Source organism: Bison bison, unplaced genomic scaffold (assembly GCF_000754665.1).
Source record: "Bison bison bison isolate TAMUID 2011002044 unplaced genomic scaffold, Bison_UMD1.0 scf7180017864158, whole genome shotgun sequence".
In the NCBI taxonomy this organism is placed as follows: Eukaryota; Metazoa; Chordata; class Mammalia; order Artiodactyla; family Bovidae; genus Bison; species Bison bison.
In genome coordinates, this window is record NW_011494730.1 from 1,478,898 (window position 1) to 1,506,798 (window position 27,901).

The following is a 27,901-nucleotide window of genomic DNA, read 5'->3' on the forward strand; positions in this document are numbered from 1 at the left end:
GTAGTGATGCTCTCTAAGGCCCACTTGACTTCACATTCCAGGATGTCTGGCTCTAGGTGAGTGATCACACCATCGTGATTATCTTGGTCATGAAGATCTTTTTTGTACAGTTTTTCTGTGTATTCTTGCCACCTCTTCTTAATATCTTCTGCTTCTGTTAGGTCCATACCATTTCTGTCCTTTATCGAGCCCATCTTTGCATGAAATGTTCCCTTGGTATCTCTAATTTTCTTGAAGACATCTCTAGTCTAACATTTATAGCAGCTTTATTTATAAGAGCTGAGAACTGAAATCAACGTAAATCTCCATCAGTAATGAATGGGTAACAAATTTGGTATTATCTCTGTAATGGTAGACTCTGTGTGTGTGTGTGTGTGCGTGTGTGCACGTGTGCATGTGCATGCGTGCATGTGCTCAGTCGAATCTGACTCTGCGACCCTATGGACTGTAGTCTGCCAGGATCCTCCGTCCATGACATTTTCCAGGTGAGAATACTGGAATGGTTGCCATTTCCTATTCTAAGGGATCTTCCTAACCTAGGGATTGAACCCTTGTCTCTTGCATCTCCTGCGTTAGCAGGGGAATTCTTTACCACTGTGCCACCTGGGAAGTATGTTACTTGGTAATAAAAAGAGTGAATATAACATGATATGAATCTTAAAAATGTTATGTTGAAGGGAAGCAGCCAGAAACAAAAATAGTTTGGATGTGATTCCTTTTATATGAAATTCCAAAAAAGCCTAAACTAGTTAATGGTGACAGAAACAAATCTGTGGTTGTCTGAGCCTAGAGATGGAGGCAGGACTTCACTGCAAAGGGCATGAACCAGCTTTTTAAAAAAAATTTGATTGACATACAATATTATGTTAGTTTCAGGGAGACCTGGGTTTAATCCCTGGTTTTGGAAGATTCCCTGGAGGAAGGCATGGCAACCCACTCTAGTATTCTTATCTGGAGAATCCCCCTGGACAGAGGAGTCTGGGGGGCTGTGGTCCATGGGGTGGCAGCGACTGAGTGATTAAGCACACCCTCAGTCTCCTATAGTGTGGCCCTTGACTGTCTTTCCAGCTTACCTTCTGTTTCAACACCCTGCCTCTCACTTTGCTTATGACCCTTGTTTCCCAACACTAGCCATGTTAATCTCATTTCTTTTGGCTATTCACATCTCACCCTTCAGCCTCTTGTCTAGTTTACCCTTTGGAACTCATCTCAGGACTTTCTGCCTCCAGAAAGTCTTCATTTATTTATTAAACTATCCTTCTTCACATGCTTCCTCTCCAAGAAAGAGAAGTACTCTAATGGTGATTCTTTGGTTCAGTCATAGCTGTTAAAGGTATAGTGACCATTTTGGCTTGTGTTTCTAGTCCTTTCTCCCCCACTAGATTGTGTACTTGTTGAGCACAGTGATTATATTTTATTTATGTTTTGGATCCACAGGCCTGCTTTATAATACGTGCTTAATATGTATTTGTTGAAAGATTGAATATAAATGTTAAGTGAGAAGGAGATAAAAGTACACATGGAGCGATTATTACTGCTTTGTTTTAAGCAAAACTTTTTGCATAGAGAGAAAAATACTAGGAACATTTATATCAACATTTTTTAATACCAATTTGCGTGGTAAGATTAATTTCTTTAGTATCTTTGGCGGTTTTGAATTTTTCAAAAAATCATTTAACTTGCAGTTATTTCATGAGACATTATCTTAAAAACTGACTGTATAACTTTTGCCTATTCAAATAAAATTTTGCATTTCTCTAGGTCCACAGCACAGACACAATTTTTAATCCCTTAACCACAGACCTGAGTGTGAAGATTCCTGGTCGGTCAGATGTATCAGTTCAGCGTGAAGCATCAGAGGATCCCGGTGCTACTCCTAGCATTCAGCAAGTAAAAAGCCCTGAGAAAGTCCAGATTGCTCACCCTCTGCCAGTGGCTCCCTCCTACAGTTATGCCACCCCTACCCCCCAGGCCTCTTTCCAGAGCACCTCCACACCACTCCCAGGTGAGCCCTTTGCTTCTCTCCTTGGAGATAGGATGGGGAGACAGAGATTTTGATCAAAGTGTTCCCTTTTAGTGGGAAGAAAGGACAGAGACATGACTTTTATTAATACTGTAGATTAAAGAAATAATCCTATTAGTTAGTATCCCTGTAATTATAGTACATGGTCTCGCAATTGTTTTTTTCAGTAAGCTCCAACCTATGGGAATTTATGAGGCTCTTTCTAGAGTAGAATTCCACTGCCTAGACTCAGTTAAATAATGATCAGGGAACCAAGCAGTGACCACGGGGAAGAAAGTCGGATCTGTACAACTATTTGCCTTCTGAATGGCAGATCATAGGTCAGAACATTTGTGTCTCTGATTTTGATAGCACCTTTATTTTCTTTTTAAAAGTGCTTATTTAGGCCGTACCACATGGCTTCTGGGATCTTAGTTTCCCGACCAGGGATCATACCTGGGCCTCAGCAGTGAAAGTGCTAAGTCCTAACCAGTGGACTGCCAGAAATTTCTGCATCTTTATTTTTAAAGCAGGTCATAGAAAGGAGATTTATATGGAGTGTTCCTTTAGCGGCAGGTCTGCTTCATAAATTCCATTCTGAGATATTAGGAGGAAATGGTTAATCAAGGAAACTAAGTTGATCTTTATCTCCTGAAAAAGTCAACAGGGTTTAGCAAAGCCAGTGAAAATGAATTTTTGTGCCACTTTTTAATTTCTTAAGGTTTCCTTTGGTGGTAATATAACATGAAATCTAGGGTTTCAGTCTTGCGGCATTAAAATAATTTTTGTGTTCAGGCAGGATGGTTGTGATTTTTGGTATAATTGTGAAAGATTTGGGCTGTGCTGTATTTTTGTCCATTATACTTTCTCTGAGTATAGTGGTTTTTTCCTTTTCTTTTTTCCTCTTTTGAAAAATTGCTTCAGCAGTTCTTATTCCACATCCTGGGGTGTCTAAATGCTGAAGTTTCCATAATGGATAGTTTCATTTCTCCCTGAGTGCAGTATTTCCAAGCAGACAGATAAATCTCAAATTTCATATTTGTGTAGGAAACCCTTTTCACCTCCCAGTCTTGGAATATGGATGAACCAGCCAATTGTTTGCTTTAAGCTCTCTTAGTTCTTGGGTCTCATCCAAATGAACAATTATTGTTAGAAAATAAGATTTATATAATCAGTGGTTCTCAAAAGCCTGTAAACGTTTTTGAATGTTCCAACTGTGGAGGAGGGGTGCTACTGACATCGAGTTAGTTGGTAGTGACTAGTAGGTGTACCACTAGGGCTTCCCCTGTGGCTCAGACGGGAAAGCGTCTGCCTACACTGCGGGAGATCCGGGTTTAGTACTACTAAACATCTTACAGGGTGCAGGATACCCCCTCACCTCAGCACACACACAAATAATCGGTCCAAAATGTCATAGTTGAGAAACTTTGACGTGTATGAAGTAGCTGGTGAAAGCGAAAGATAGTATCTAATTATTAGCTGATGTGGATGTTCCAAATGTAGAAGTAGTTCAGGAAGTAGATTAGTTTGAACTGAAATGGTCTGAAAAGATTTTTTTGGAGAGAAGACTGGCTTTTAAGCCAGAAACAAAGTACTGTACTTATAATAAGGTAAGACTACACCCCAGTTGAAGAAAATAGTTTTAAGCAAAGTCCCCTAGCATAGACCATGGTTTCCATGGAGCCCAAGAGGGAAAATGAATATAGCTAGAGGCAGAATCAGGGGTGGGAAGGATGAGATGATGTAATCCAGTGATGTTGGATCTCTTATGCCAGGTTAGGAGTTTGGACTGAAGCATGAAGTGTGAGTGGGGGTCTTAAGTAGGAGAGTAAAATGGTGGGTGAGTATTTTAGAAAAATTTTGGCAATAGGTGTTTTAGGAAGACAGAATGGATTAGAATAGGGAGAGCTAGCAGAGGAAAGACTAATTAAGATTCTTGGAATTATCTAAGTCTGTGGTTATATCGGTTGAAATGGAAAGAAAATTAAGGCTGGCCCTGTGGTCAACATTTGTTTGAGGAACTTTATGTATTTTATCAACAGAAAGATGATGAAACAGAGCTAAATTCTATTTATTGAATTCTGTGAAAAGTACTGTATAAGGAGGGCTTAGGGAAAGACCATAGTTAAAATACAGTGGAGAAAAACTCAGAGAGAAAGGAAGAAAGTGGAATAATATGGTATAATAACCAAGAGTTCTTTAAGATGGAGGCAGTCAGCAGTATTAGATGTTACAGAGGTGAAGGTTGAGGGTTGAGAAACAGCTATTAGATTTGCTAAAAGCACTTTGTTGATGACCTCTGAAGATGCTTTTCAGTGAAAAAGTGGGGCAGAGTCACATTTCAAGGGATTAGAGGGTTGATAAAGAAGAAATGAAGACAATAGCTGAAAATTGTTTATGGATGAAATTTGACTACAAAAGAAAGGAGAGAAATAAGATAGTCTGGACCTAATTTCTTATCTCATGTGTATTGACTTCCTTTCCAGTTATAAAGGAACTGGTGGTGTCTGCTGGAAACAGTGTTCAGATTACATTACCTAAGAATGAAGTTCAGTTAAATGCATTTGTTCTTCCAGAACCAGATGCAGGTAAAAATCCACTTAATTTGTTTAGTGTTTTCATTTATAATGATATCTACATACATTTATTTATTCTAAAAGTCCTATGAGATTAGGATATAGCTTGCACATGTACAAATATTTATATGATATGAGAGGCAGTGTAATGTTTGAAATCATAGGCTTTGATATTAAGGCTGGATTCAAATCATAGCTTAGTTGTTGTTCAGTCTCCAAGTTGCATCTGACTCTCTGTGACCCCATGGACTGCAGCATGCCAGGCCTCCCTGTCCCTCACCATCTCCTGAAGTTTGCCCAAGTCCATGTCCATTGAATCGGTGATGCCATCCAGCCATCTCATCCTCTGTTGTCCTCTTCTGCCTTCAGTCTTTCCTAGCATCAGGTTCTTTCTAAGGAGTCGGCTGTTTGTATCAGGTGGCCTAAGTGTTGAAGCTTCAGCATCAGTCCTTCCAATGAGTATTAAGGGTTGATTTCCTTGATGATTGACTAGTTTGATCTCCTTGCTGTCCAAGGGACTCTCAAGAGTCTTCTCCAGCACCACAGGTCGAAAGCATCAATTCTTCGGCTTTCTGCCTTCTTTATAGTCCAACTCTCAGATCTGTACACGACTACTGGAAAGACCATAGCCCTGACTACACAGACCTTTGTTGGCAGAGTGATGTCTTTGCTTTTTAATACATTAGGTTTGTCATAGCTTTCCTGCCAAGACACAGTCTTCTAATTTCATGGCTGCAGTCACCATTTGCAGTGATTTTAGAGGCCAAGAAGAGAAAATCTGTCACTGCTTCCATGTTTTCACTTTCTATTTGCCATAAAGTGATGGGACAGGATGCCATGATCTTAGTTTTTTAATATTGAGTTTTAAGCTGGCTTTTTCACTCTCCCTTTTCATGCTCATCAAAGGCTCTTTAGTTCCTTTTCACTTTCTGCCTTTAGAGTGGTGTCATCTGCATATCTCAGGTTGTTGGTGTTTCTCCCGGCAATCTTGATTCCAGCTTGTAACTCATCCAGCCTGGCATTTCTCATGATGTGACTTAAATAAACAGGGTGACAATAAACAGCCTTGTCATACTCTTCTCAATTTTGAATCAGTCAGTTGTTCCATATAAGGTTCTAACTGTTGGTTCTTGACCCGCCTACAGGTTTCTCAGGAGATAGGTAAGATGGTCTGATATTCCCATCTCTTTAAATCATTAGCTGGATAATTTTAAGTCGATTATTTAACTTCTCTAAGTTTCCATTTCTTTCTCAGTAGAATGAAGATAGTAATCCCTACTTCATAAGGTTACTCGAAGGGTAAAATGAAGTGGTATATAGGGTACCTATATACCTTAGTGCCTAGCACATAGTGGGTGCTCTTTAAATGTAGATTTTATTATATCCATTTAAAAGAGGAATAAACTGAGACTCAGTTAACCTGTTTATTTTGGCCAAACAACTAGTAAGTAGCAGATACAGAACTTGTAGAGAAGGTATTCAAGACTACTGCTAAGATAGATTTGTCACTTAAAGAAAAAAACCAAGCCCGATGTAATATACAATATTCAGATTTATAAAATATATAAATTAGGGGATTATTATTTAAGAAAACTTTGGTAATGTGAGCATCCTTTGTCCTTTGAAGTATATGTTAGTATACCAAAGTTTGACTTACAAACACACATTGTCTCAAGACTGTCTGTGACATGAAGTGAAGCATTCTTTGATGGAAAATGATTGCATTGGATTTGTGTTACTCTCATAAGGTAGGTCAAGTAGCTAGTTATAAAGCTAGTTAAAAACAGAATGCCATACTCTATTCAGGATGGGTCCTTCCATTTTAGGACCTCATTTCTGGTACAGTATCCTTACTTTCAGGGCCTATTTCTGCAAAAAGTACTTTTCCAGAACCTAAATGCCCTCCCTCTCTGTTCTGTATTTCTGCCCTCAAATTGAGTTTTCCTTATCAATTTGTTCTACCTTCCTATAAAGAAACATTTTCCTTTCCTATTCTGGTGACAAGGTGAATGGATTTGGTGGCCTTTGAAGGTGCAAGTGAGGAAAGAGCTGCTTTGAGCTACAGTTGCTTCCGCTCTTTCCTGAAAGATATCCCGGCTCTACTGTATTTTCTTTTCTTACCCCTGTTTGCATATACCCGTATGTGGTTGGGTTAACAGCACCTTGTATATCAGTCTTCCAAAACACATCAGTTCAAAAACAGATTTTTTCAACTCTCCTTTTCCCAGTTTCTTCAACCTTTATCTGGTGATACATGAGATGGCTGGTTTCAAACTTTCAGAGGTTGGGGACAGTGAGGCAGGACCAGCCCTGCCTGTTCTTCATCCCCCTGGTCGTCTTTGGCAACCCTGAAGCACCTCTCAGGATCCTCTGGTTCAGAGGCGTGGGTTGAAAACCATGCCCTAAATCATTAAAACCAGCATTCTGTCCAACAGACCTACACTCCGTTGTTCCTACCCTTGGGCAAATTCCTGTCTGTAAGGCATAATTCATCCCCCTGAGCTTTTCTGTCCTAGGAATATTGTCATATTTTGAAATCTGTGTTGCTAGCCTTAGATATGAGAAAATCTTCAGTTCCTAGTGTGAGTCTGTATTCTGTGTGGAAAAATTTTTCCTAACTACAGTTCAAGAAATGTCATCTCTTAGCACCAGTTCTCCTTCTCCTACTTCTTTCCTGCTCCTCACCTCACCTAACTTTTACATCTACATTTATTAGAGCTGCCTGGGGCTGACAGTTGGCCAAAACAAAGCCAGTATTTTCTGGAGGAAGAAAGAGTAGATGATCTTGTATCTCAGGCTTATAAAGTAAAATCTCATCTTAAGTCTGGAATTAAGTTCTATGTGTTAACTTTAACTTTTGAACTCATGAAATAAGAAAAAGATGACCATTCTCTGTAAGCATTTGAGGCTTTTTCTTTTTCCTTTTATTTTTCCCTTTTGAGTAGTAACTTAAATTAAACCTTCCTACCAAATCTCACCCTTTCCTAGCCATTAAATGCATTTTGTTCCCCAAAATATTTAAGACCACTTTAACTGGGGAGGAATTCCACTTAGATAACAGGATTCTGTGGTCACTCTAGATAGTCATATAGTCTAAGCTGCAAATGAGGACCATTTAATGCTTCATTTGATCTTAATTAATTTCAGTGGGGCCTGTTTTAAATGGGCCATCCTCTACTACCTTCTGCAGTGTGTTATTTAGCTCAGCAGGAATGAAGTAGCTCTTCTAACTCACCAGGGTGTGATGACCTCAGTGAGACGAGCATTGTTAGCACTCTGTAAAAAGCTATTTTTGAACCATGTTATTTAGAAGTCATTGCTGTTCTTTGTTGCAAAAGAAGTTTTGCAAGAAAATGGCCTTTGTTCCTAATGAGTTCACCCATAGTGGTTGGTAGGGCATGTATTTTAATTGGATGCCACACCATGAGTGACTTGGTATTTTAGGGGAGGATTGGTCCAAAGCAGGGTGGGTATGGGGCAGGAATGAGCTTGGCTGGGGGGAGAATGGAAGAAGCCCTAACTGTAGCCATCAGCAGAACCTACCCTTCCTTTCAGCAGAATGTTTGGTTTCCCTTTGGCTTTAGGGTGAAATCTTGAAAACTAAGATCTTGTCAAGACTAGAAAAGGTTTGTTATTGGCAGGCTGTATGGCTGCCCTCTTTATGTGTAGGTTTGTGTTTTCATGATGTTTGTAACTGCCCTTCCGTAGGAGAAGCCTACACCTATGACTGGCAGTTGATTACTCACCCCAGAGACTACAGTGGAGAGATGGAAGGGGAGCACTCCAAGATCCTGAAGCTGTCCAAGGTGAATTTGCCTCCTGTCGTTTGCAGGGGTGGGCTAGAGGGCTTGACCATTTTCTAAAATGTATAATATAGAACTTTCTGTCCACACTACAGTTAGGAGCAATCTTTTAGAAGTGGATCCTCCAAAAGTCTGGCTGGCTGACATCCAGTATTTGTTAGTGTATGATTCTCAAATTTTCATTTATGGTGAGAATATAAGCATAGTGGTGAGAGCTGAAAATATACACTAAACAGCTTTTAAGGGTAACATAAGGATTTTAGAATTTGGGAGATAAGCTAGGTTATTTGTGGCCGTATGACTGTGTAAATTGGCTCAGTCTTTTTTGGGATTCTGTATAGTTATTAAGAGCCATAAAAATGTTCATATTCTTTGGCCAAGCAATTTCTCTTTCTATCTGTTTGTCTGTCTTTTAAAAACTGTTTATTGTATATTAGTTATGTGGCAAGAATTGGGAATTTACTAGTTACTAATGTGAGAGTTGGACTGTGAAGAAAGCTGAGCACCGAAGAATTGATGCTTTTGAACTATGGTGTTGGAGAAGACTCTTGGGAGTCCCTTGAACTGCAAGGAGATCCAGCCAGTCCCTCCTAAAGGAGACCAGTCCTGGGTGTTCATTGGAAGGACTGATGCTGAGGCTGAAACTCCAATACTTTGGCCACCTCCTGTGAAGAGTTGACTCATTGGAAAAGACCCTGATGCTGGGAGGGATTGGGGGCAGGAGGAGAAGGGGACGACAGAGGATGAGATGGCTGGATGGCATCACCGACTCGATGGACGTGAGTCTGAGTGAACTCCAGGAGTTGGTAATGAACAGGGAGGCCTGGTGTGCTGCAGTTCATGGGGTCACAAAGAGTCGGACACGACTGAGCGACTGAACTAAACTGAACTGAATCATAATATTAACATTTATGGAAAATAGAGTCTAGTAGGTGCTATTGACTGAAGCAGGTAAATAGAACAGGGGTACACTGGGTCAGTGTAGGGGGTATTGAAGCCCCAGGGAGTTAGAGTAGATTTCTTAGAAGAGTTGGCCTAGTTGGGTCATGACATGTGACTGGCTTACTGGATAAAGGGTGGAGTGGTAATACTGCAAACAGAGGAAGGAATGTGTCCACTGGGCCAAATGATAGAGAGAAATATGGGGAAATGGGAATTATATGTGGTTCATCCTGACTGGACCCCATGGTGTGAGAAGAGCAGTGGCACAAATGAGTTGGAGAAATGTAGGGGCCAGATTGCACAGAGCCTTGTGTGCTAGAAGAAGGACTTTGATTCTTATCCAGAGGGAGCCTCTGAAAGGTTTTAAGCAGGAGAATGACATGTTCAGATTTTCAGTTTAGAGAAATCACCCTGACTACAGATTGGAGGAGAGAAGACTCATACTAGGGACACGGTGAGGAATCTATTGAGACATGTAGGTATGAGATTGATAATAGTTTGAGTGAAAAAAAAAAAACAATACAAATAACATAAGCCTTGAAAACCACCCATTGAGTGCTTTCCATGTGCTAGATACAGTGCTAATTGTTTTATGCAATTATTTCATTTAATCTTCCTAACAACCCCAAGACATTAATATCTGTTCTACAAATGACGAAGCTAAAAATTAGAAAAATAAAGTGGCTTGGTCTAAGTGCACAAGGCTATTAAATGGTAGATTTGAACTGGAGTTTTCCATCTCTGAAGCCCATGCTCTTAACAACTATGCTATGATGAATGGTTAAAAACTAAGGTGATGAATAGTGTGAATAGAGAGAAGTGGGTGGATCTGAGAACTATTATGGAGGTCAATCTGGTGATCAGTTAATTGGATGGAGGTGTTGGGGAAGAGAGATCTAGGATAATTTTAGCCTTTTGGCCTAGGAACTGGCTGGATGTTGGTGTATTTGTGACAGTATTCGCTGAAATGAGACGTATAGAAAGAGGAGCAGATTTGGAGGAGATTTGCAGATGATTAATTCATTTTGGGACAGAGTGAGTTTGAGGAACCTGTGAAACATTTGAGTGGAAGTGACCAATAAGTAGCTGAGGGTAAGGGGCTAGAGATCAGGATGCAGGTCTGGGCTACAGAGATAAATTTGTACACCAGCATCAAATAGATGACAACCAAAGCCATGGTAATAGATAAAATCATCCAGAGATTATAGAGAGTGAAGAAGTAAATGGATTGCAACTGGGGTCCTGGGGAACACGGTCATTAAAGGTATGGAAGGAAGAGGAAATGGGAGAAGATGAGGAGTAGGCATAGAAGTGAAAGTTGAGGAAGGGGAGCATTATAGGAAGAAGGAGGTGGTCAGAAATGCTACATGCATTTGATTAGCATGTACCCAAAGGAGATAATTCAAAAGAAAAAAATCATTTTACCTGAAAGATGTTCATCACAGCATTAGTTATAATATTTAAATTTGCGAAACAACTCAAATATCCAACAATGTGAAATGCTCATGTGAATTATGGCACACTTATTCACGTACTATTCTCAGCCATTAAAATGACTATTAAAGAGACTGTTCTAATGAGAAAAGTGTTCATGCTAAATGAATCAAAGAAAGAACAATAAAAAGTTTGATACATACCCTGATTTTAGCTAGGCCCTGAATACTGCTGAAATAATGAGCTCCTTGAAGGCAGGGACCTTGCCTTATTCATCTCCAAACCCCAAGCCTAGAACAATGACCGTATATAATTGGTTCTCAATAAATGTTTGCTGAACAAATGAACTGTTTGTAGCTCTTTTTTCGTGTGTGTGTGGTAAAAGATTAGAAGGATATAAGAAAAATATGATTAATTGGGATATTAGGACAATGGGATTGTGGGATATTTTGTTGTTGTTGTTATGTTCATACAGTTAGTAGGAATCAGGAGGGGAAAATATTCAGATATTTGAGAGCTATTTGGTATTTTTACAAAATGCTTTTCTTTGCAGAGTTGATTGTTTTAATTTCATAACTGAAGTAGGATGGTTGGGCCCTTAATGTTCTTCTGAAAAGAAAATGGGAGTACAGAGATACTGAAATCCCTTCTGTTGTTCAGAGTCAGCTAGTAATAAGATTCACATTAAAAGCTGTGGGTTTTCAGTTTCTAATTCATTGTTTCATCTCTTTAGCTAGTTTACTTTCTCCATTTTGGAAATGGTGCAAGAACAGGAGTATGCAAGAATCAGCATTGAAAAATTTAGATATACGTGTTATTTTAAATATAATTGCTGCTGTTTGTGGTTTTCTAAAAGATCTTCTCTCACTTCTGCAGCTCACTCCAGGCCTGTATGAATTCAAAGTGATTGTAGATGGTCAGAATGCTCACGGGGAAGGCTACGTGAATGTGACAGTGAAACCAGGTATGTTTCGCAGCCCCAGCCCTGTCTCCATTGCTCCCTCTGCAGGATTCCCAAGGAGATGGAGATTTAACTTTAAGGGTCTTAAATTCTCATTCCTTTTTGGTAATATATTTACGTATTGGGCAATTCCTAGTTCATTGGAGTAAAAGGTTAGCCTGGCAAAGTGTATGTAGTTTGATTCTAATTGGCATACCTGGCTGGGCAGGGAGAAGTTGGTCACATGGCCCACAGTGTTGTGTGGCCTATCTGCTTGAGAATTACTTCTCCAAGTGGGTCATGCTGAGAGAGGACCATGTGTTGTAATTAAGAGACATAGGAAAGGCAGGAGCCTGGGAGAAGCATGCATAAAATGGCAGGCTCTGTCTGATCTCTTTCCAGAAATGTGGGCCTTTGCACACAGAATTCCTCATTTAAACCCTGCTCTTGCCGGGAAGGTCCCATGGATGGAGGAGCCTGGTAGGCTGCAGTCCACGGGATCCCTAGGAGTCAGACACGACTGAGCGACTTCACTTTCACTTTTCACTTTCATGCATTGGAGAAGGAAATGGCAACCCACTCCAGTGTACTTGCCTGGAGAATCCCAGGGACGGGAGAGCTGGGTGGGCTGCCGTCTATGGGGTCGCCCAGAGTCGGACGCGACTGAAGCGACTTAGCAGCAGCAGCAGCAGTCCTTTTTTATCTTGGAAGCCAAATCTCATCATTCTTTTCAAGTGATCCACTAGAGCTTCTCTTGTGGCTCAGCTGGTAAAGAATCCACCTGCAACGAGGGAGACCTGGGTTCGATCCCTGCGTTGGGAAGATCCCCTGGAGAAGGGAAAGGCTACCCACTCCAGTATCCTGGACTAGAAAATTCCACAGACTGTATAGTCCATGGGGTTGCAAAGAGTCGGACACGACTGAGTGACTTTCACTTTCATTGGTAGATTACAGTGCATTATCAAGGTATCTTGTTTTGCATTTTCAGAAAAATTTGAGGATAGTTGGAAAGTGACACATACATTGGCACAAATTCTTAATACTGTTTTCTATCTTTGTTGGTAAAGGTTTTCTTTTCCTTCCTTGAACTTTGTAGCCAAAGTAATCCCTTCACCTTCTTAAAAATGTGTTAAGCATAAAGACCGTTTGATGATTTCTCAAAGAGGAGGCTGCTGAGTTTGTAGCTCACATTCATGAGAGTGGACCAAAGTGTTTTGTTACCTTCCCAGCACTCAGGCCTAATAATCTCACACACAATCAGCTCAGGGATGGTGGAGAAATCACTCATTATTTTTTTCACACAGTCTGTGCCAAGAGATAGTTTGCTTGCCAAGTCCTTTATTGCACAAAGCTTGTTTGTTGTCCACCTCTGTTCAGCTTGCCTGAAAGCAGTCAGTTGCTGCTATGATACTTATACTAGATAGCGCGTGAGCGTTGAAAGTATGCACGGGGCATGGCCTTAGCCATCGTCAGGTTTCCAAGAGGTTTTAACGGTCCCAGGTGTCTTAGGTTAGAACATCAGCCTGATCTTGTGACTTTCCCGTTTGGCGATGCTCAGCTATCCAGTTATGTAATGGAGACTGACATATACTGCACTCAGACATGACTCGCTTCTCCTCTGATGTAATTTATGAAGCCCTTCTTCCAGTTTCTTGTGGGTCATGTTTTTGCAGAGCCCCGTAAGAATCGGCCTCCTGTTGCCATTGTGTCACCACAGTACCAAGAGATCTCTCTGCCGACCACTTCTACAGTCATTGACGGCAGCCGTGAGTACATGTCTCAGCATGATGTTTTAGAAGAGCATTCGCTATGTACGCTAGTAAAAGACTTGCAGCCAGCTGTGTCTGAATACTGTTTAGACCAGTCCTCTTGGCCATGCTAGGGAAGACCAACTACCTGAAGCAATCTATTAGGAAGTAAAAACTAGACAGGCCCTTTTTAAAATCCCCATGTGGCCCGACTACAGTTATAGTTCTTCTCTGAGATGGTAAGAAAGTAGTGTTACTCATGCACTTAGCGTTATATTAATTGAAGCTTGCTGATTTTCAAATTTGCTTGCCTGGAGTTGCCATTCTTAGTTATGAAAACAAAGCTCCTTCCTATCTGTCATGGCAAGATAAGTACCTGAGAGTCTTGACAAAGAGCTCTCACTTAGCCATCACTGCCTAACAAGATCCTTGTCGGCCTTCTCCTGGAGGGACTCAGACTGTTCCCCCCAGCTCTGCCTGGCTCATTCTTAACATTTTACCCTTCAGAGTAGTGTCACCCGATGGGTGACATGAGAGGATTTCTGGGTCTTGGCTGTGTGTGTGCACAAGAGGTTCAGGCCCCTCATCTCGCCCGTGTTCGCCTGGCCTCTTTTGAGACCCTTCAAGGCCCAGTTACCCTGACTGTCTTGGCACCACCAGTGGTCTCTGGTGGAGGCAGTCCCTGCTTAGCAGAGGAGTCTCTAGCAAGGTTAAACATTTCATATAGATAATTCTGGCAAGCAGAGGAGGATGGAAGAGTAGCAGGCCAAGAGGAAGAGACAGAACAGAATGAAACACTTGTGTGAGTGGTAGAAAGAGTTCACGTAGTACCATTTATTTTATATTTTTGAATAGGTCAAAGTTAAATAATATGTAAAGGTATACAGTGAAAAGAATCATTATCATCCCTGTCTCCCAGCTGTCCAGTTTTCCTTCAGACAACCAATGGTATTATTTTATGCATCTTTCCAGAGATATTTTATGTGTTTATAAGAAAATATACAGTCTGTGACCACACATTACACACACAGTTATGTACAATGCTTGTTTCTATATGTTGGAGAATTTTTCTGAATTAATACATGCAATACTTCTTCATTCTTTTTTTCTTTTAATGTTTACATAGCCTTCCATTATATGAATGTATAATTTCATTGTATAAATATATACTTGTTTTCAGTCAATCTCTATTGATGACCATTTAAATTATTTTTGATTTGCTTTTAAAATAATATTACCATGAATAATAAGCATGATAGTTAACACAAATATTAAATGTTCTACAGATATATAACATAAGTGCAGGATTAAGTTCCTCTAAGAGGTATTGCAGGGACAAAGATAAATTTTCCGAAATTGCTGTTTATAGAGGTTTCAATTTATGCTTCCACCATAACGTTATGAGGGGTCCTCTTCCCCCACACCTTTATCCATATAATCTGTTAGGAAATTTTGGTGTTTACCAATTAGCTAGGTTAAAAAGTGCTGTGCTAAGTGTAAATTTCCTTTTATTTTAAGTAGGTTGAGTATCACTTTTGATTTTACTTTTTTATACAGTAGCATTTTAACCAGAGGTTGCCTATGTTGGAGTCGTTGGAAAACTACACAGTGGAATATTCATAGAGAGGCAGAATGACCCAATAATCCTGGGAAAGAAACACTCTGGAGAGATAGTCTGTAATGTCATCAAGTTTTCCTAGTAGTTGCCCTGGTTTGTGTAAGCTGGATAAGTGCTGAGACCCAGTGCTCTCATGTTGTAACTGATATTTCTTTATGACCAAGAAAGCACTGATGATGATAAAATCGTCCAGTACCACTGGGAAGAACTTAAGGGACCTCTGAGAGAAAAGAAGATTTCTGAAGATACTGCCATATTAAAATTAAGTAAGCTCGTTCCTGGGAACTACACTTTCAGGTAAATTTGGATCCTTCAGGCTTACCATAGGCCATTTTTCCCCCCCTTGTGAGTTTTACATTATTAAAAGAGTAACTCTGACAGATATCAAAATTCCCTGTAGAGTTGATTGATAATATATATAGTCTTTGGTTCCATTGGTTCTTTAAGCCATGTGGTAATTGTGGTCAAAACAGTGATAACTTTTTAGGGCAAAGGTCCTTGCATAATAGATCAGGATCCACACAGCTAATCCTTCTCAGAGTCATACTTGGCATATATCCAAACCTTTTTATGGAATTTCTGTCAAAAACTAGAAGGGTCTATCTTCCTTTGCCTTTTCTCAGGAAAATTCTGTAAGGAATCTACTGTCATCTCTTCCCTTTGGGAAATGCTTCCTCAGCTTCTGATATCTCAAAATCCTTACTTTTGACTAATTATTTATTTGAATATAATTTGTAGGATCTTTCTCTATTGGAGACTTTACAGAGAATATGATTCAAAGTCAGTTCTTTTGGGAAGTAGCACTGACATACTAGATTGTGATTAGTGAGTCTGAGGCTATTCTAGAGTAATCAATCTTCCTTGTATCTGCATTATTCCTTGTATTCTGCAAAGCACTTGTACTTGAGTGTCACATAAATACCATATGTACACTATACTGTCCTTATTGTACAGCTGAGAAAAATGAGGCTAACTACTAACTTTTCTGAGGTCACACAGCTAGAGCTAAATGCAGATTTTCTAACCCCCAAGGTCAGGGCTCATTCTCCTCTGCTCCTTGACTTGACCTATTTATGTTTTGTCTCTGCTTCCTTGAATGCTCTTCTCAGTCTTTCAGGGTTCTGCCTCTCTTTAAGGACCTCCTCCGTTTTCAGCGAGGCTCTTGGAGATTGCTTCAGAGAGGAGCAGTCTCTTTATTCCCCGTTACACTCAGTGTCTCGGTGTGGTGCTTGCCGTGGTGCAGCAGCTTGTTCACAGGTGTCTGTCGTTCCCGCTGGACCTGACATTAGTCACATTTGAGACACTACCAGAGATGCAGCAAGGAATGTCCTAGCACAGCACCTGCCATATAAATAAACAAACAGGTCTGACTTAACAACACTCTCACTGACTCCAGACTTCAAGTGAATGAAGGGTAGCTGCCATTACAACAAGATAGGAGCCTTCTCATTGGCTTAAAATGGAAATATGAGTTGGTTTTTGCCTTGAATTTCTAACATAGGAACTTTAATATTTATGGAATTTAGCCTGGGCTATGTGATCCTTTTTGAAATAGTAACAAAAATAGCTACTGCTTCTTGAACATTTACTGTGTCTTTAGTACTGTTTGGAGCTCTTTGCACACAGTAGCTCATTTAATCCTTGTAACTGATATTGTAATTATTCTTATTTTACAGATTAGGAAATACAGTCACAAAGAGGTTAAGTAACTTGCCCAAGGTCACATAGGCTGCGGACTCAAGTCTGAGCTTTTAACACAGTGTTAAAACTGTGTTTAACACTGTTAACCTAGAGCATTTCAGGGGAATGGGTGCAATTCTGTTTTTCCAAGCCTCAGTCCATAAAATGATGGGATTGGGTTTGACTAGCATTAAGGTCCAATTTGTTTGATTCCACTTACCTTTTCTTGTCCCCTGCTTTTACGTGGAGGTGGCTTCTTTCCCCAGCCCTGTGGTCAGCTGCTGTTTGATTCCAGGATTTTTACACACAAGCCAGGGACTGTCTAAGGTGAAAGTCAGAGTAATGGGCATTTGCCATTTTGCATCTGTCTATAACTTGCTTTTGTTCTGGAAGAGAAGACAAGTAAGATATGTTTAAAAAAATAAACAACTGAAAACAGGGAAACTGGAAAAAGAGGACAAGTTATGTGGATTTTTCTTTTGCGGGTATTTGCTGATTTGCGTGTGATGTTTTTGTGTTCTTTTTCTCAAGGCTGTAATATCAGAAGTCCCCTTAAGACCATAGGTAAAAAGTGAGATTGTGGGATTAAAAACCCACAGATGTCTGGCTCTTTCTGTGGCTGGTGGTGAGATTTAAACAAACGACATGTCTTTTATATGCTTTTCCTCTTTCTGTCAGCAAAATGGAAGGAGCCCAAACCTCCTTGCTTGCTTATGCTCACATTTTGAGGTGGCAAGAGAAGCTTTAGGCTGTTCAGCTGGAAGGCATCATTTAGGTAAAAGCCTGCTCTTATAAATGAACATTTTTTTTTCTCTTGCAAATTCTCTTTCACACTGGCACAAACTGTGGGACTGTTGCGTAGGAGATTCATTTCCATCTCAGGCTCCTGTCTTACTGGAGCCAGCCTTCCCGGTCCATCCTAGAGGCTGTCTGCCCAGGAAGTCCATTCTCGCGCTGTGTACACAGCCAAAACAGGATGATGGGAGGAGAGCCTGCTGTAGTCAGAGCTTGCTTTATTTAGTGTAGCATCTTTGAACCTCAAAGGGATAGGGGCTGGAAATTACTGCTTCTTAAGACTTGGTCTGGGCTTTGGAGTCAGAGCACTGGGCTTGTACCTTGACTCACTTTTTAGCTCTGGGCAGGTTTCTTAACCTCTTAAAGACTTGTATAATTGTGAAATTGATGATACCTCTTTCTGTATGGTTGTTGGGAGGGCCAGATCAGACAATGCTCGTAAAGGTCCCAGCCACAGATACATGTAGGCAGCAGAGTGAAACAGTGTAGAGATATATTGTCTAGATTTAGATCCTGACTCCACTACTGTCAAGCTTTCAAGCTTGGGCAAGCTTCACCTCTTTCTGCCTTGGTCTCCTCATGTGTATAGGGGTGAAATAAGGACAGTACTTTATAGAGCTGTTGTGAGGATTAAGTGAGATACAAAGTGCTTAGAACAGTGCCTGCCACACAGTAAGCCCTCAGTCAGTGTTAGCTTCTAGCGTTATCCTAACTCTCCAAAAAGAGTGGGTTAGAATTGACTGCCACCTGGTAACCCTGCCACATTGCTGGTTTTTAGCCCTGAGTTCTAGTTCTTCTGTGTTTATTCCTCTCTCTTTAAGCCCATCCCCGACGGTACTTCTCTCTCTGTCCTGACAGCTTGACTGTAGTAGACTCTGATGGAGCTACCAACTCTACCACTGCACGCCTGACTGTGAACAAGGCTGTGGACTACCCCCCTGTGGCCAATGCAGGCCCCAACCAAGTGATCACTCTACCCCAGAACTCCATCACCCTCTTCGGGAACCAGAGCACTGATGATCATGGCATCACCAGCTATGAGTGGTCGCTCAGCCCAAACAGCAAGGGGAAGGTGATGGAGATGCAGGTAGGAAGGAAGAGCACCTGTCTTTTCTTGCCCAGGGAAATTAGAGCTGCTGGACTGGGTCACCCATCCAAGGCTTATTTTTCTCCATCTTAATAACGAAAGTCAGATTAGTACATAGAACACTGATTTTTTTTTTTTTTTCTTTAAAAAAGGTTACAGGGCCTTCAGTTAACCCATTAGCAAAAACTTTTATCTTAGATATTTAGTATTAGAGGGAAAGACTGATAGCTTTTCTTGGATAATTTCAGGGAGTCAGATTCTTTAAAAACTGCAAGGGTACAAAACTTCTTTTTTTTTTAATCAAATTTTTTTTGGCATATAGTTGCTTAACAATGTTGGGTTAGTTTCTGCTGAAGAGTGCACATCTTTAAAGTGAAAGCGAAAGTAAAAGTCACTCAGTCGTGTCCAACTCTTTGCGACCCCATGGACTATATACAGTCTACAGAATTCTCCAGGCCAGAATGCTGGAGTGGTTAGCCTTCCCCTTCTCCAGGGGATCTTCCCAACCCAGGGATCGAACCCAGGTTTGTGTGCAGGTCACACTGCACGCCTGCAGTGTGGGAGACCTGGGTTCGATCTCTGGATTGCTAAGTTCCCCTGGAGGAGGGCATGGCAACCCACTCCAATATTCTTGCTTGGACAGTTCCCATGGACAGAGGAGCCTGGTGGCCTACAGCCCGTGGGGTCGCAAAGACTCAGACACGACTGAGCGACTAAGCACGGCACAGCACATCTTAGTGAGCTCTATTAAAAACTGGAGTAGATTGCCAGACTGGATGGTGAGCATCTTCTCTCTGAATATATTGAAGAAGAGACTAGGTCAATCAACAGGCAGGTAACTAAGTGAAGAAAAGTGGGTGGGGCTGTGGCACACTGGACAGCATGAGCCCCAACTGAAGGGCTCAGCAGCCCCTCAAGTTCGACTGGTTGCTGCCACTTTGGAGTATGGTCCCAGTGTTGTCAGATCCTCCAGCTTTTCAAGAGAAGACAAGTCTAGACTTTTATAAGAAATTTTCCAACTTTTAAGACCCAAAGACCAAATAAAATGCTTGCAAGCTGGATTCAGCCCAGAGGCTGCTAGGTTTCGCCTACTGTTTTAGAAGTTCCTGCGTTGGCAGTTGGCTCTAACTTATCTGTAATATCCCTTCTGACACTCAGGAGTCTTATGTTTTTGTATTTGAGGCATGAGTTAAAGCTCACATTTCATCTGGCTTTAGTTTAAGTATTATATGAGGTTTCTCTGCTGTCACAGAATCTGTTCAGACCTGTAAGGGGACAGCACAGCATTACAACAGAGTTGTTGCTGCCATGTTTTATTGATGCAGCTTTGTTAAGCATCACACTTTGTTAGAACATTGTTTTTTAAATTGTGTTGTTTTGTTATATGTTCATGGTCTTCTTTTTGGCTTGAGTCATAGAAATGGATCTTGGTTATCTCTGCACATTTTCCTGTACTCCCTTCCCTCGTGAGCACTCTAACTTTATTTGAAACTGTTGCTGTGTCAGAGGTTTATTCCCTTGAAGGGTCAAGCCTTTTTTACAAGATGTTCCACAGTGTCTGGTTGAGTATTCACTAATTGGGAGGTGGTGGCCCAGTACCAACCTAGGTTTAAAACTGGGTAGATGATGTAGACCAGAGAAGGACTTACTGTATGATATGATTTTGAGAGTCCACTTCTCTGTATGTGTTCATTCAGGGGGTTAGAACACCGACCCTGCAGCTCTCCGCCATGCAAGAAGGAGACTATACTTACCAACTCACAGTGACTGATACAGTAGGGCAGCAGGCCACCGCTCAAGTGACTGTTATTGTGCAGCCTGGTAAGTCTGACCTTGCGGCAGGCTCTTCTGTTGGCTGGTCCTTTGACCCTTGGGTGAGAAGAGGGCTTGGGTTCTGAGCTGTATGAGGGTACAAATGGGAGTTATCAATCTACCACCCCCCTGGCAACTTCGACTGTCCGTTCCCCTGGTGCCTCCTTCAGAGGTACAGAGACAGAGCATTTCACAGCCTCATTTGTGCCCTTGATCTTGGCTGGTTACTGTGCCTTCAGTGGGAGTTAGCAGATGGTGTCTGTCATCCCAAATTCTACCATATCCTTTTTTTTTTTCCCTTTGACCCACCTTGCAGTTTGGAGGATCTCAGTTCCTCGACCAGGGATTGAACCCAGGCCACAGCAGTGAAATCCTAACAGACCTAGACCACTGGGGAACTCCTCCTACCGTGTCCTTTAAGGGCTAGCTTAAAGCCCCCTTCCTCAAGAAAGCCCTGCCTTATCCCTCAGGCCCTTTCATTTAAACTCCTGTAGCCTTATACTTCAAATTTAGCATGACCCTGTAACTTCATTATGTTCTGCCATGTTCTTTCAGAGTTGTTTTATACGTTTTGGTCTTACATTCTTCATCGTGAGCTCCCTGACCATACCCTTACCTCCCACAGTATCTGAAAGTTCTGTGGGTGGAGAGGCAGAGGCCTTGTGGCTTCCAGAACATATGTCCCAGTTGGTTCCTCTGTTCTCCCAGCTGGACTGCCTGCTTTTGACCTCCAAGTCTCTGTCTTCTAGAAAACAACAAGCCTCCACAGGCAGATGCAGGCCCAGATAAAGAGCTGACTCTTCCCGTGGATAGCACAACCCTGGATGGCAGCAAAAGCTCTGATGACCAGAAAATTATCTCTTATCTTTGGGAAAAAACACAGTGAGTACTAACACGAAACCCTTGTGTTGGCAAAGGCACCAGGCCTTTGAAGAGCTCAGTTTTACTTGCCTTTAGGAGTTTACTTTCTTATTAGCTTATCCAAGGGGGATTACTGAGAAAGAAATGTTTGCAGTCCCAAACTTCAACTCTAAGAAAATGATATAATTTTTATAAGAAAGAAAGAGAACGCTTAACATCAACTGTCCCCAGGTAGTACTTTGTGGTTCTGGTGCTTTTACAGGTACAATCCGTCTGCTGAAATGCATAGTTTAATTACACTTGAGAGGCAGGATGGAAGGGGTAATGGAGCAGAAAAGTACCGTTGCTCAAAATTAACAGGGGAAGGCTGGCAGGGGGGATGGGGCAGAGCAGCTATTAAGGAGAATTGAAAATTCATCTATAAAATGAAAGCATTAGTCTGTTATTGTTTCCTTGAAGATACCGGTTACCACTTAAGTTAGCCAGAGGCCAAAAGCAGTAACTAAAATACTACTAATTAAATTGGAATTTCCTAATCAAACCATTCCTGGTTCTCAGTTTCTTTCATTTCCTTTAAGTCATAATAAATGGAACTCAGATTATATGCAGGATCCCACAGGAAGCAAAATAATTCCAAGAAAGAGTTAAAAGCATTCTCAGTTTCCAAAGATAGCAGCCAAAGGAGAGACTGGGTTTTTTGGTTTTGGTTTTGACTGGGATGTTAGAGATGGGTGGGTAAGGCCTGTAATTTGACTTGCAAAGCACTTGACTTATGATTGGTGAGTTGGAGTCTAGAAATTATTTTGCTTAGCTTTTGTTGTCTAGAAATTATTTTGCTTAGCTTTTATTTCTTTCTTTTAGAGAACCTAATTTTCCTCAACCTAGCATGTTTTAATTATAACTGTCTGTTGAAGACACAGCAGATAAACCATTTATTTGAGTTTTATTGGTGTTCACAGCAGAAGTAATGCTTAGCATGTCTTCTTGGAGGAGAATCTGTTTTAAGAGGGGCGGCTGGAGTCAGGGCTATACATTTAAAACAAGAGCAAAACCCTGAGAGAGTGCGGATTTCTCTGGCTGTCCCTCGGTGGTAAGGAACGCTCTAAGGCGTTTTGGCCCTTGAACAGAAGGGCTGTCTGCCGTGTGTAGTGTTGTGTCTGTTTGTTGGTGCAGAGCTCACTCCCCTGCTGCAGGCTCCTTGTGAGGCCACCGGGGACAAGGAAGATACGGTTGTTCTGGGTCCTCTGTGGCCCCTGTCTAGGAGCGGGAGGGAGTTTTGCTTATGCAGCTGCTGTGCTAAGAAGAGGATGGTTTTTCCCTGAGTGCTGTCTGCAGCCTTGGCCTGTTTCCTCTCCCTGACTTTTCAGCAGGAGGGAATTTGGCATGTGATTAAGAAATGCATTTTGCTTCTTTGCTGGCAAGAGCTGAACCAACTACTGGGCCAGAAATGCTTTTCAGAAACATGACTCTTAAATCATTCTTTTGATCAGAGACCTGCTCAGAGCACTTTCTTCCTTTTGCAAACTGGAGCAGCACAAAGTTTGGATGTTCTCGAAGCTCTCATAAAGGATAAGGCTAAATGTGTCTGAAAGCAGGTGAATGGAATTTTCTGATCAGCAGGTAGCTTGTATTTTTGGGGCCAGATGACACTCTGTCCAAATGGAATATTTTTAAACATGCCCTCTTGAGGTGAAGGAAACAGTAGTTCATGTCTTAGCTGAGGCAGTAATTCTCTGCTCCTGCTGAGTCGGGGACAGGAGAAGTAGACAGGTGCAACTCCTCCCTCTGGTTTCTCTTTGTCTAGGGGACCTGACGGGGTACAGCTCGAGAATGCTAACAGCAGTGTCGCCACTGTGACCGGGCTGCAAGTGGGAACCTACGTGTTCACCCTGACCGTCAAAGATGAGAGGAACCTGCAAAGCCAGAGCTCTGTGAATGTCATTGTCAAAGAAGGTATATCTTGCCGCCTTGGGTTGGTACAGCTGCCTCTGGGTCAGATAAGTAAAGAATCCATCATCTCGTGTTTGTTTGAAGAATTGATTAGAGACAGAGGGTAGAGAAGAAAGTTAGGGGTAAGGGCAGCTGTTATTTGCTTTTCTAAAACAGTCTTTGATTGGGTGGCTTTTAAGGTAAATTTTAGCTCCTTGTTTTCCCTCCCTCCCTTCTTCCCTCCTCAGTTGAATAGGAAGAGAATTAAGGTTTTTTCCCTTTGCATTTTTATTTTCTCTCTGCTGCTATGTCCCTGGGTCTCTGTAACTCTCCTGCTAGCTACAGTGACACCTGCTGTCCAACCTTAGAATGACCGTCCTGTGCTATTGCTTCCTGTGCTCCTCCTAGGAGCCTGCACTCTGAGGCCAGCTTAACAGGAGTGGCTCAGCCTTGCTCTGGTTTGCAGGCATGGTGATCAGTGATGGTCTTGGGAGAGGCCTGTAAGCTGATAGTAGGAAAAACTACCAGGGATGCAGATGGCCCCCCAGTGCAGTCCCCTGAGCTCAGTGAATAGGGAGCACACTCTGGTAAACAAAGCTGCAGGTAGGGCCCCGGGTGAGGAAAGTGTCTCTCTCCTTTTCCTCTATTAAAGTGCTAAGGAAGCAGTCAAAAAAAGATGTTCAGAGAATAACATTTTAAGCTGCATTTTGAAGATAATATGTAGTATCAGCTGATGAAACCTGAACTTCAGGGCTTTAACCACTTTAGGCCTTTGTTTCCAATCACCTTATGTCGCCAGAGCAGAGAAATGGATCCCTTCCAGGGGGGCTGCTGTGAGGATTTAGGAAGAAACTGCACTTGTGCCCTCTGCTGTGCAGTCGGGGAACATTTCTCTGGGCGGGACTGGAGCCACAGCCCCTGAGGCACTGGTGGTGGTAACGCTACACTGTTAATTGCTGGCGTGGATAAGCGCTTGAAACAGTTCTTCAGTTAGGATGTTTTTGGTGTTTAATTTCCTCACAAGCACCATGAAGAAGCATTTCTTTTTTTTCTGAATCATACATTTTTTTCAATGGTTTCTCTTTGTTTAGAAATGAACAAAGCACCTGTAGCCAAGATAGCTGGGAATGTGGTAATTACCTTGCCCACGGACACAGCAGAGCTGGACGGCTCCAAGTCCTCAGATGACAAGGGAATAGTCAGCTACCTCTGGACTCGAGATGAGGGGAGCCCAGCCGCAGGGGTAAGTGTGCCAGGAGGTGGAGAGCTACACAGGTCGGTCAGGTGGTGAGATGGGGAGAGGAGGCTGAGTCAAGCACTCCAGGACCTGTTTTAACCAAGTGGTCTCTTGTGTCAAACCTGAATTGTTCTGAAATCCAGGAAGATTAAATGGCTTGCCTAGGGTCACCCCTCAAGCTTGTGTGGAAGAGAACATGATTCTGTTCTCTGATCCTCATCACTGTGGGTTGTGATGCCATCACAGAGCAGGAACTCAAAGCCATCTGCCCAGAGGGGGCTTAGCTATGACAGAGGCAGCTAACTCCCGTGAAAGGAGTGTGGCTTTGCTCTGCAACATTGCCGTGTTGTTCCACCCCACAGGAGGTGTTAAATCGCTCTGATCACCACCCTGTCCTCTTTCTCTCCAACCTGGTCGAGGGAACCTACACGTTTCACCTGAAGGTGACTGATGCGAAGGGTGAGAGTGATGTAGACCGGACCACGGTGGAGGTGAAACCTGGTGAGTTCATTTAGTGAGGAGGCAGAGTGGAATTGCTGGATCAGCCCAGCAGGGCCTGGATCCTGAGACCCTTCCCCCAGCATGGACAGAGCCAGATGGCATATCCAGCTTTAAACAATCTAGAATCCCCAAGCTAAGAACTCTGTAGAGACTCTCTGTTCCAGCAAGACCTCTCCTACGCACACAGAAATATGGACCTCCCCCTACTTAACTCAGATGGAGAAACAGAAACTCAGAGAGGGCAGGGCTTGCTCAGCTTCACACAGCCGTTGTGTCAGAGCCAGGCCTTTGGGCCCCTGTGCCAGCACTTTCTCCTCTATGTGTGACTGATGACAGAGGGCTCAGGGTGCTTTGGGAATCTGAGCACAGGAATAACTTGAGTCATGATGTCTCATCAGCACCCAGCTGCAGAAAACAATTTATTTTTGTAAGTTGAGCCTCAGGCTTTATCTGACAACCCCCAGGGAAGGTAAAGTAACTGGTGTCCTTTACATTTTTCAGATTTGCAGAAATAAAATTTCTTTCTTAAATAGAACCATGTTTTTGTTTTGTTTCAAGGCTAATTTGGTATTAGGGAGGAAATGAGTACAGGGTGGGATAGATTGTTATAAATTCCTGAGCATCTGATGAGAAGGTATAAACTTTCAACCTACTCTTTATTAGGATTAAGGCCAAGCTTGTGTACAGATGTCTTAGAAGGGAAGGGATCTTGGCAGGTCTTCAGTCCTTGCCCTGCCTCTCTGAAGGACAACAGCCAGGACACTGTGAAGTCTCCTCTGTGTTTAAAATCACATCACAGATAGTCTCTAATTATGTCAGTGGTACATCAGGACAGACACATGGTGCATCAAGTATGTGAAGAAGGTATTCTGAATAGTCACTTTGAACTTCCACATATAGAACAGTCTTTAGGACATAATCAAAAGTAAGACATAATGGTCTCACAGTTCTAGAGTTGTGAAAACATTGTCCGGCTGTGATGTTGTTTTAAGGAAATCCTTGTTTCTTGGCTGCCTGGATTTCCTTTGTGTTTATGGTTTTCAAACCTGTAGGGCAGGTGCATTCCCATTGGTAAGATTGTTGGCATGGAAAATTTCCCTCCCATTGTTGCATACAAAGTACAGCAGTCACTGAAAATCAGACTGGATCAGGAGAGATTGCTGGACACCCACCACTTGGTCTGGAGAGTTCAGGAAAGCCAGTTGGACAGAGACTTTTAGAACAAACGTTGAAGTGCTTTTCTTTTCCCCACTTCCTTCACTAAACCCCATTGATTTGCACTGGGCCCCAGCACATGTGTGGTATTTCTCAGGTTAGTGGAGAGACCAGGAATGCTTCAGGACGAAGCAATGGGGAGTTCACCATGGGGCCTTTCCATTTTGAAGGAGGTCACTTGCATTTCTGAATGCTCTCACCACATTCTCTCCTGGGCCAGAGTGCAGGCACAGTGGCTGGGCTGTGTTAACTCTCCTGCTTCTAAAGCCATGACTGATCCACGTGCTTTCCAGATCCCAGGAAAAACAGCCTGGTGGAGCTCATCTTGGATGTCAACGTCAGTCAGCTAACTGAGAGGCTGAAGGGGATGTTCATCCGCCAGATTGGGGTCCTCCTGGGGGTGCTGGACTCCGACATCATTGTGCAAAAGATTCAGCCGTACACGGAGCAGAGGTAGCTGGGCATGAATGGGGGGAGACGAGGAAAGACCAGGGGTCCCCGGGCTTCTTGACTGAGCTGATAAAGTAGCGTGGGTAGATAGAGAAGAGTGGGCCCTCTGACCAGGAACCACTCATGGTGTTCATTTCTTTAACGAAGAAGAAATGTACTCTTTTAGGACAGGTCATGTGCTCTGTGCTAGATACTGCAGCAGATCCCAAGGTCAGAAGACGGCCATGATGTTTGACGACCGTGTTCTAGGAGGGAGATGACCAAGTAAATACGTAACATCAATACGCAGTGGCTTTGACAGAAGGCCAGTTGGAAGCAGATAGGGTGGGGGGTCCCCAGAAAAAGAGAATCAGGCTTTTCTTACCTTAAGCCATTTTTGGCCTAAGCCATTTTGTGATCTAAACCTGGCTACAGTGCTTGCCCTTGAGGTCTCACTAATTAATGATCTTAAGGGAAGAAAGAATGCAGGAACGGGGAGTTCCCTGGTGGCCTAGTGGTTAGGATTCTAGGCTTTCACTGCCATGGCCCAGGTTCAACCCCTGGTTGGGGAACTGAGATCCCACAAGTCCTGCAGTGTGACCAAAGCAAAAAAAGAATTCAGGACCCAGTGATTCTTCTCAGGTAAGAGAAGTAACAATACCAAAAATAATAAATCAGTTGTAAAGACTCCCAGTTCTGTTCCAGTGGTAAAGATAGCCTGAAACCCTCATCCACCAGATCAACTGGAACCTGAGAAAAGATATTGACCTTTTCTGAGCCTCATGATTTCAGTCAGCCAAAGCTTGGACTCTGTTGACCTATGTCCCAGTTCTGTGCTGAATTCTCTGCTCAAGCCCCTTCATGAATGTGTATGTCCCCTTAGCGTAAAACTTCCCCAATTTTGCCATCTAGGGAGACACTGCTTTGGGAAAGATCCCCAGTGTTCTCCTCACTTGCCGCAAGTGATAGATTCTCCTTCTTCTCACCTTTGGCTTGGTTGTGTCTTTTGGCTCAATACCACCTAGAGGAGAACCCAGTTTTGGGGTAACGCTATCATGGAGGCACAGGCAAGGGGGTGATTATTTTTTCAGGAGAATTAGGATTGAGGTAGTTCAAAGATTTTCCAGAAGTAAAACTTACACTGATCAAGCATAGAAGGACAAGGAGGAAATTCAGCACAGGGGAACAGCATAAACAATATTCCCGTGATGTTAACGTAGAGTTTGCTCTGGAAGAAGCCCATGGGTTCAGAGCACTTACCCGGCCCTAGGATATGGTGGACAGTAGGCTGG

At 42.4% G+C, this 27,901-nt stretch overlaps 1 protein-coding gene across 2 annotated transcripts in view; it reads left to right on the forward strand.

The window, feature by feature from the left end:
* KIAA0319L (KIAA0319-like ortholog) overlaps positions 1-27,901 on the forward strand; it is a 97,511-nt gene that overhangs the window by 55,528 nt on the left and 14,082 nt on the right. For both annotated transcript variants that reach the window (XM_010841184.1, XM_010841185.1), the window contains exons 4-16: positions 1,762-2,005; positions 4,489-4,590; positions 8,287-8,384; positions 11,634-11,721; positions 13,371-13,463; positions 15,228-15,360; positions 18,397-18,625; positions 20,323-20,446; positions 21,187-21,319; positions 23,103-23,251; positions 24,319-24,470; positions 24,827-24,965; positions 26,474-26,633. In XM_010841184.1, coding sequence (XP_010839486.1) covers positions 1,762-2,005; positions 4,489-4,590; positions 8,287-8,384; positions 11,634-11,721; positions 13,371-13,463; positions 15,228-15,360; positions 18,397-18,625; positions 20,323-20,446; positions 21,187-21,319; positions 23,103-23,251; positions 24,319-24,470; positions 24,827-24,965; positions 26,474-26,633 — 1,844 coding nt within the window. The remainder of the gene's footprint in view (positions 1-1,761; positions 2,006-4,488; positions 4,591-8,286; positions 8,385-11,633; positions 11,722-13,370; positions 13,464-15,227; positions 15,361-18,396; positions 18,626-20,322; positions 20,447-21,186; positions 21,320-23,102; positions 23,252-24,318; positions 24,471-24,826; positions 24,966-26,473; positions 26,634-27,901) is intronic.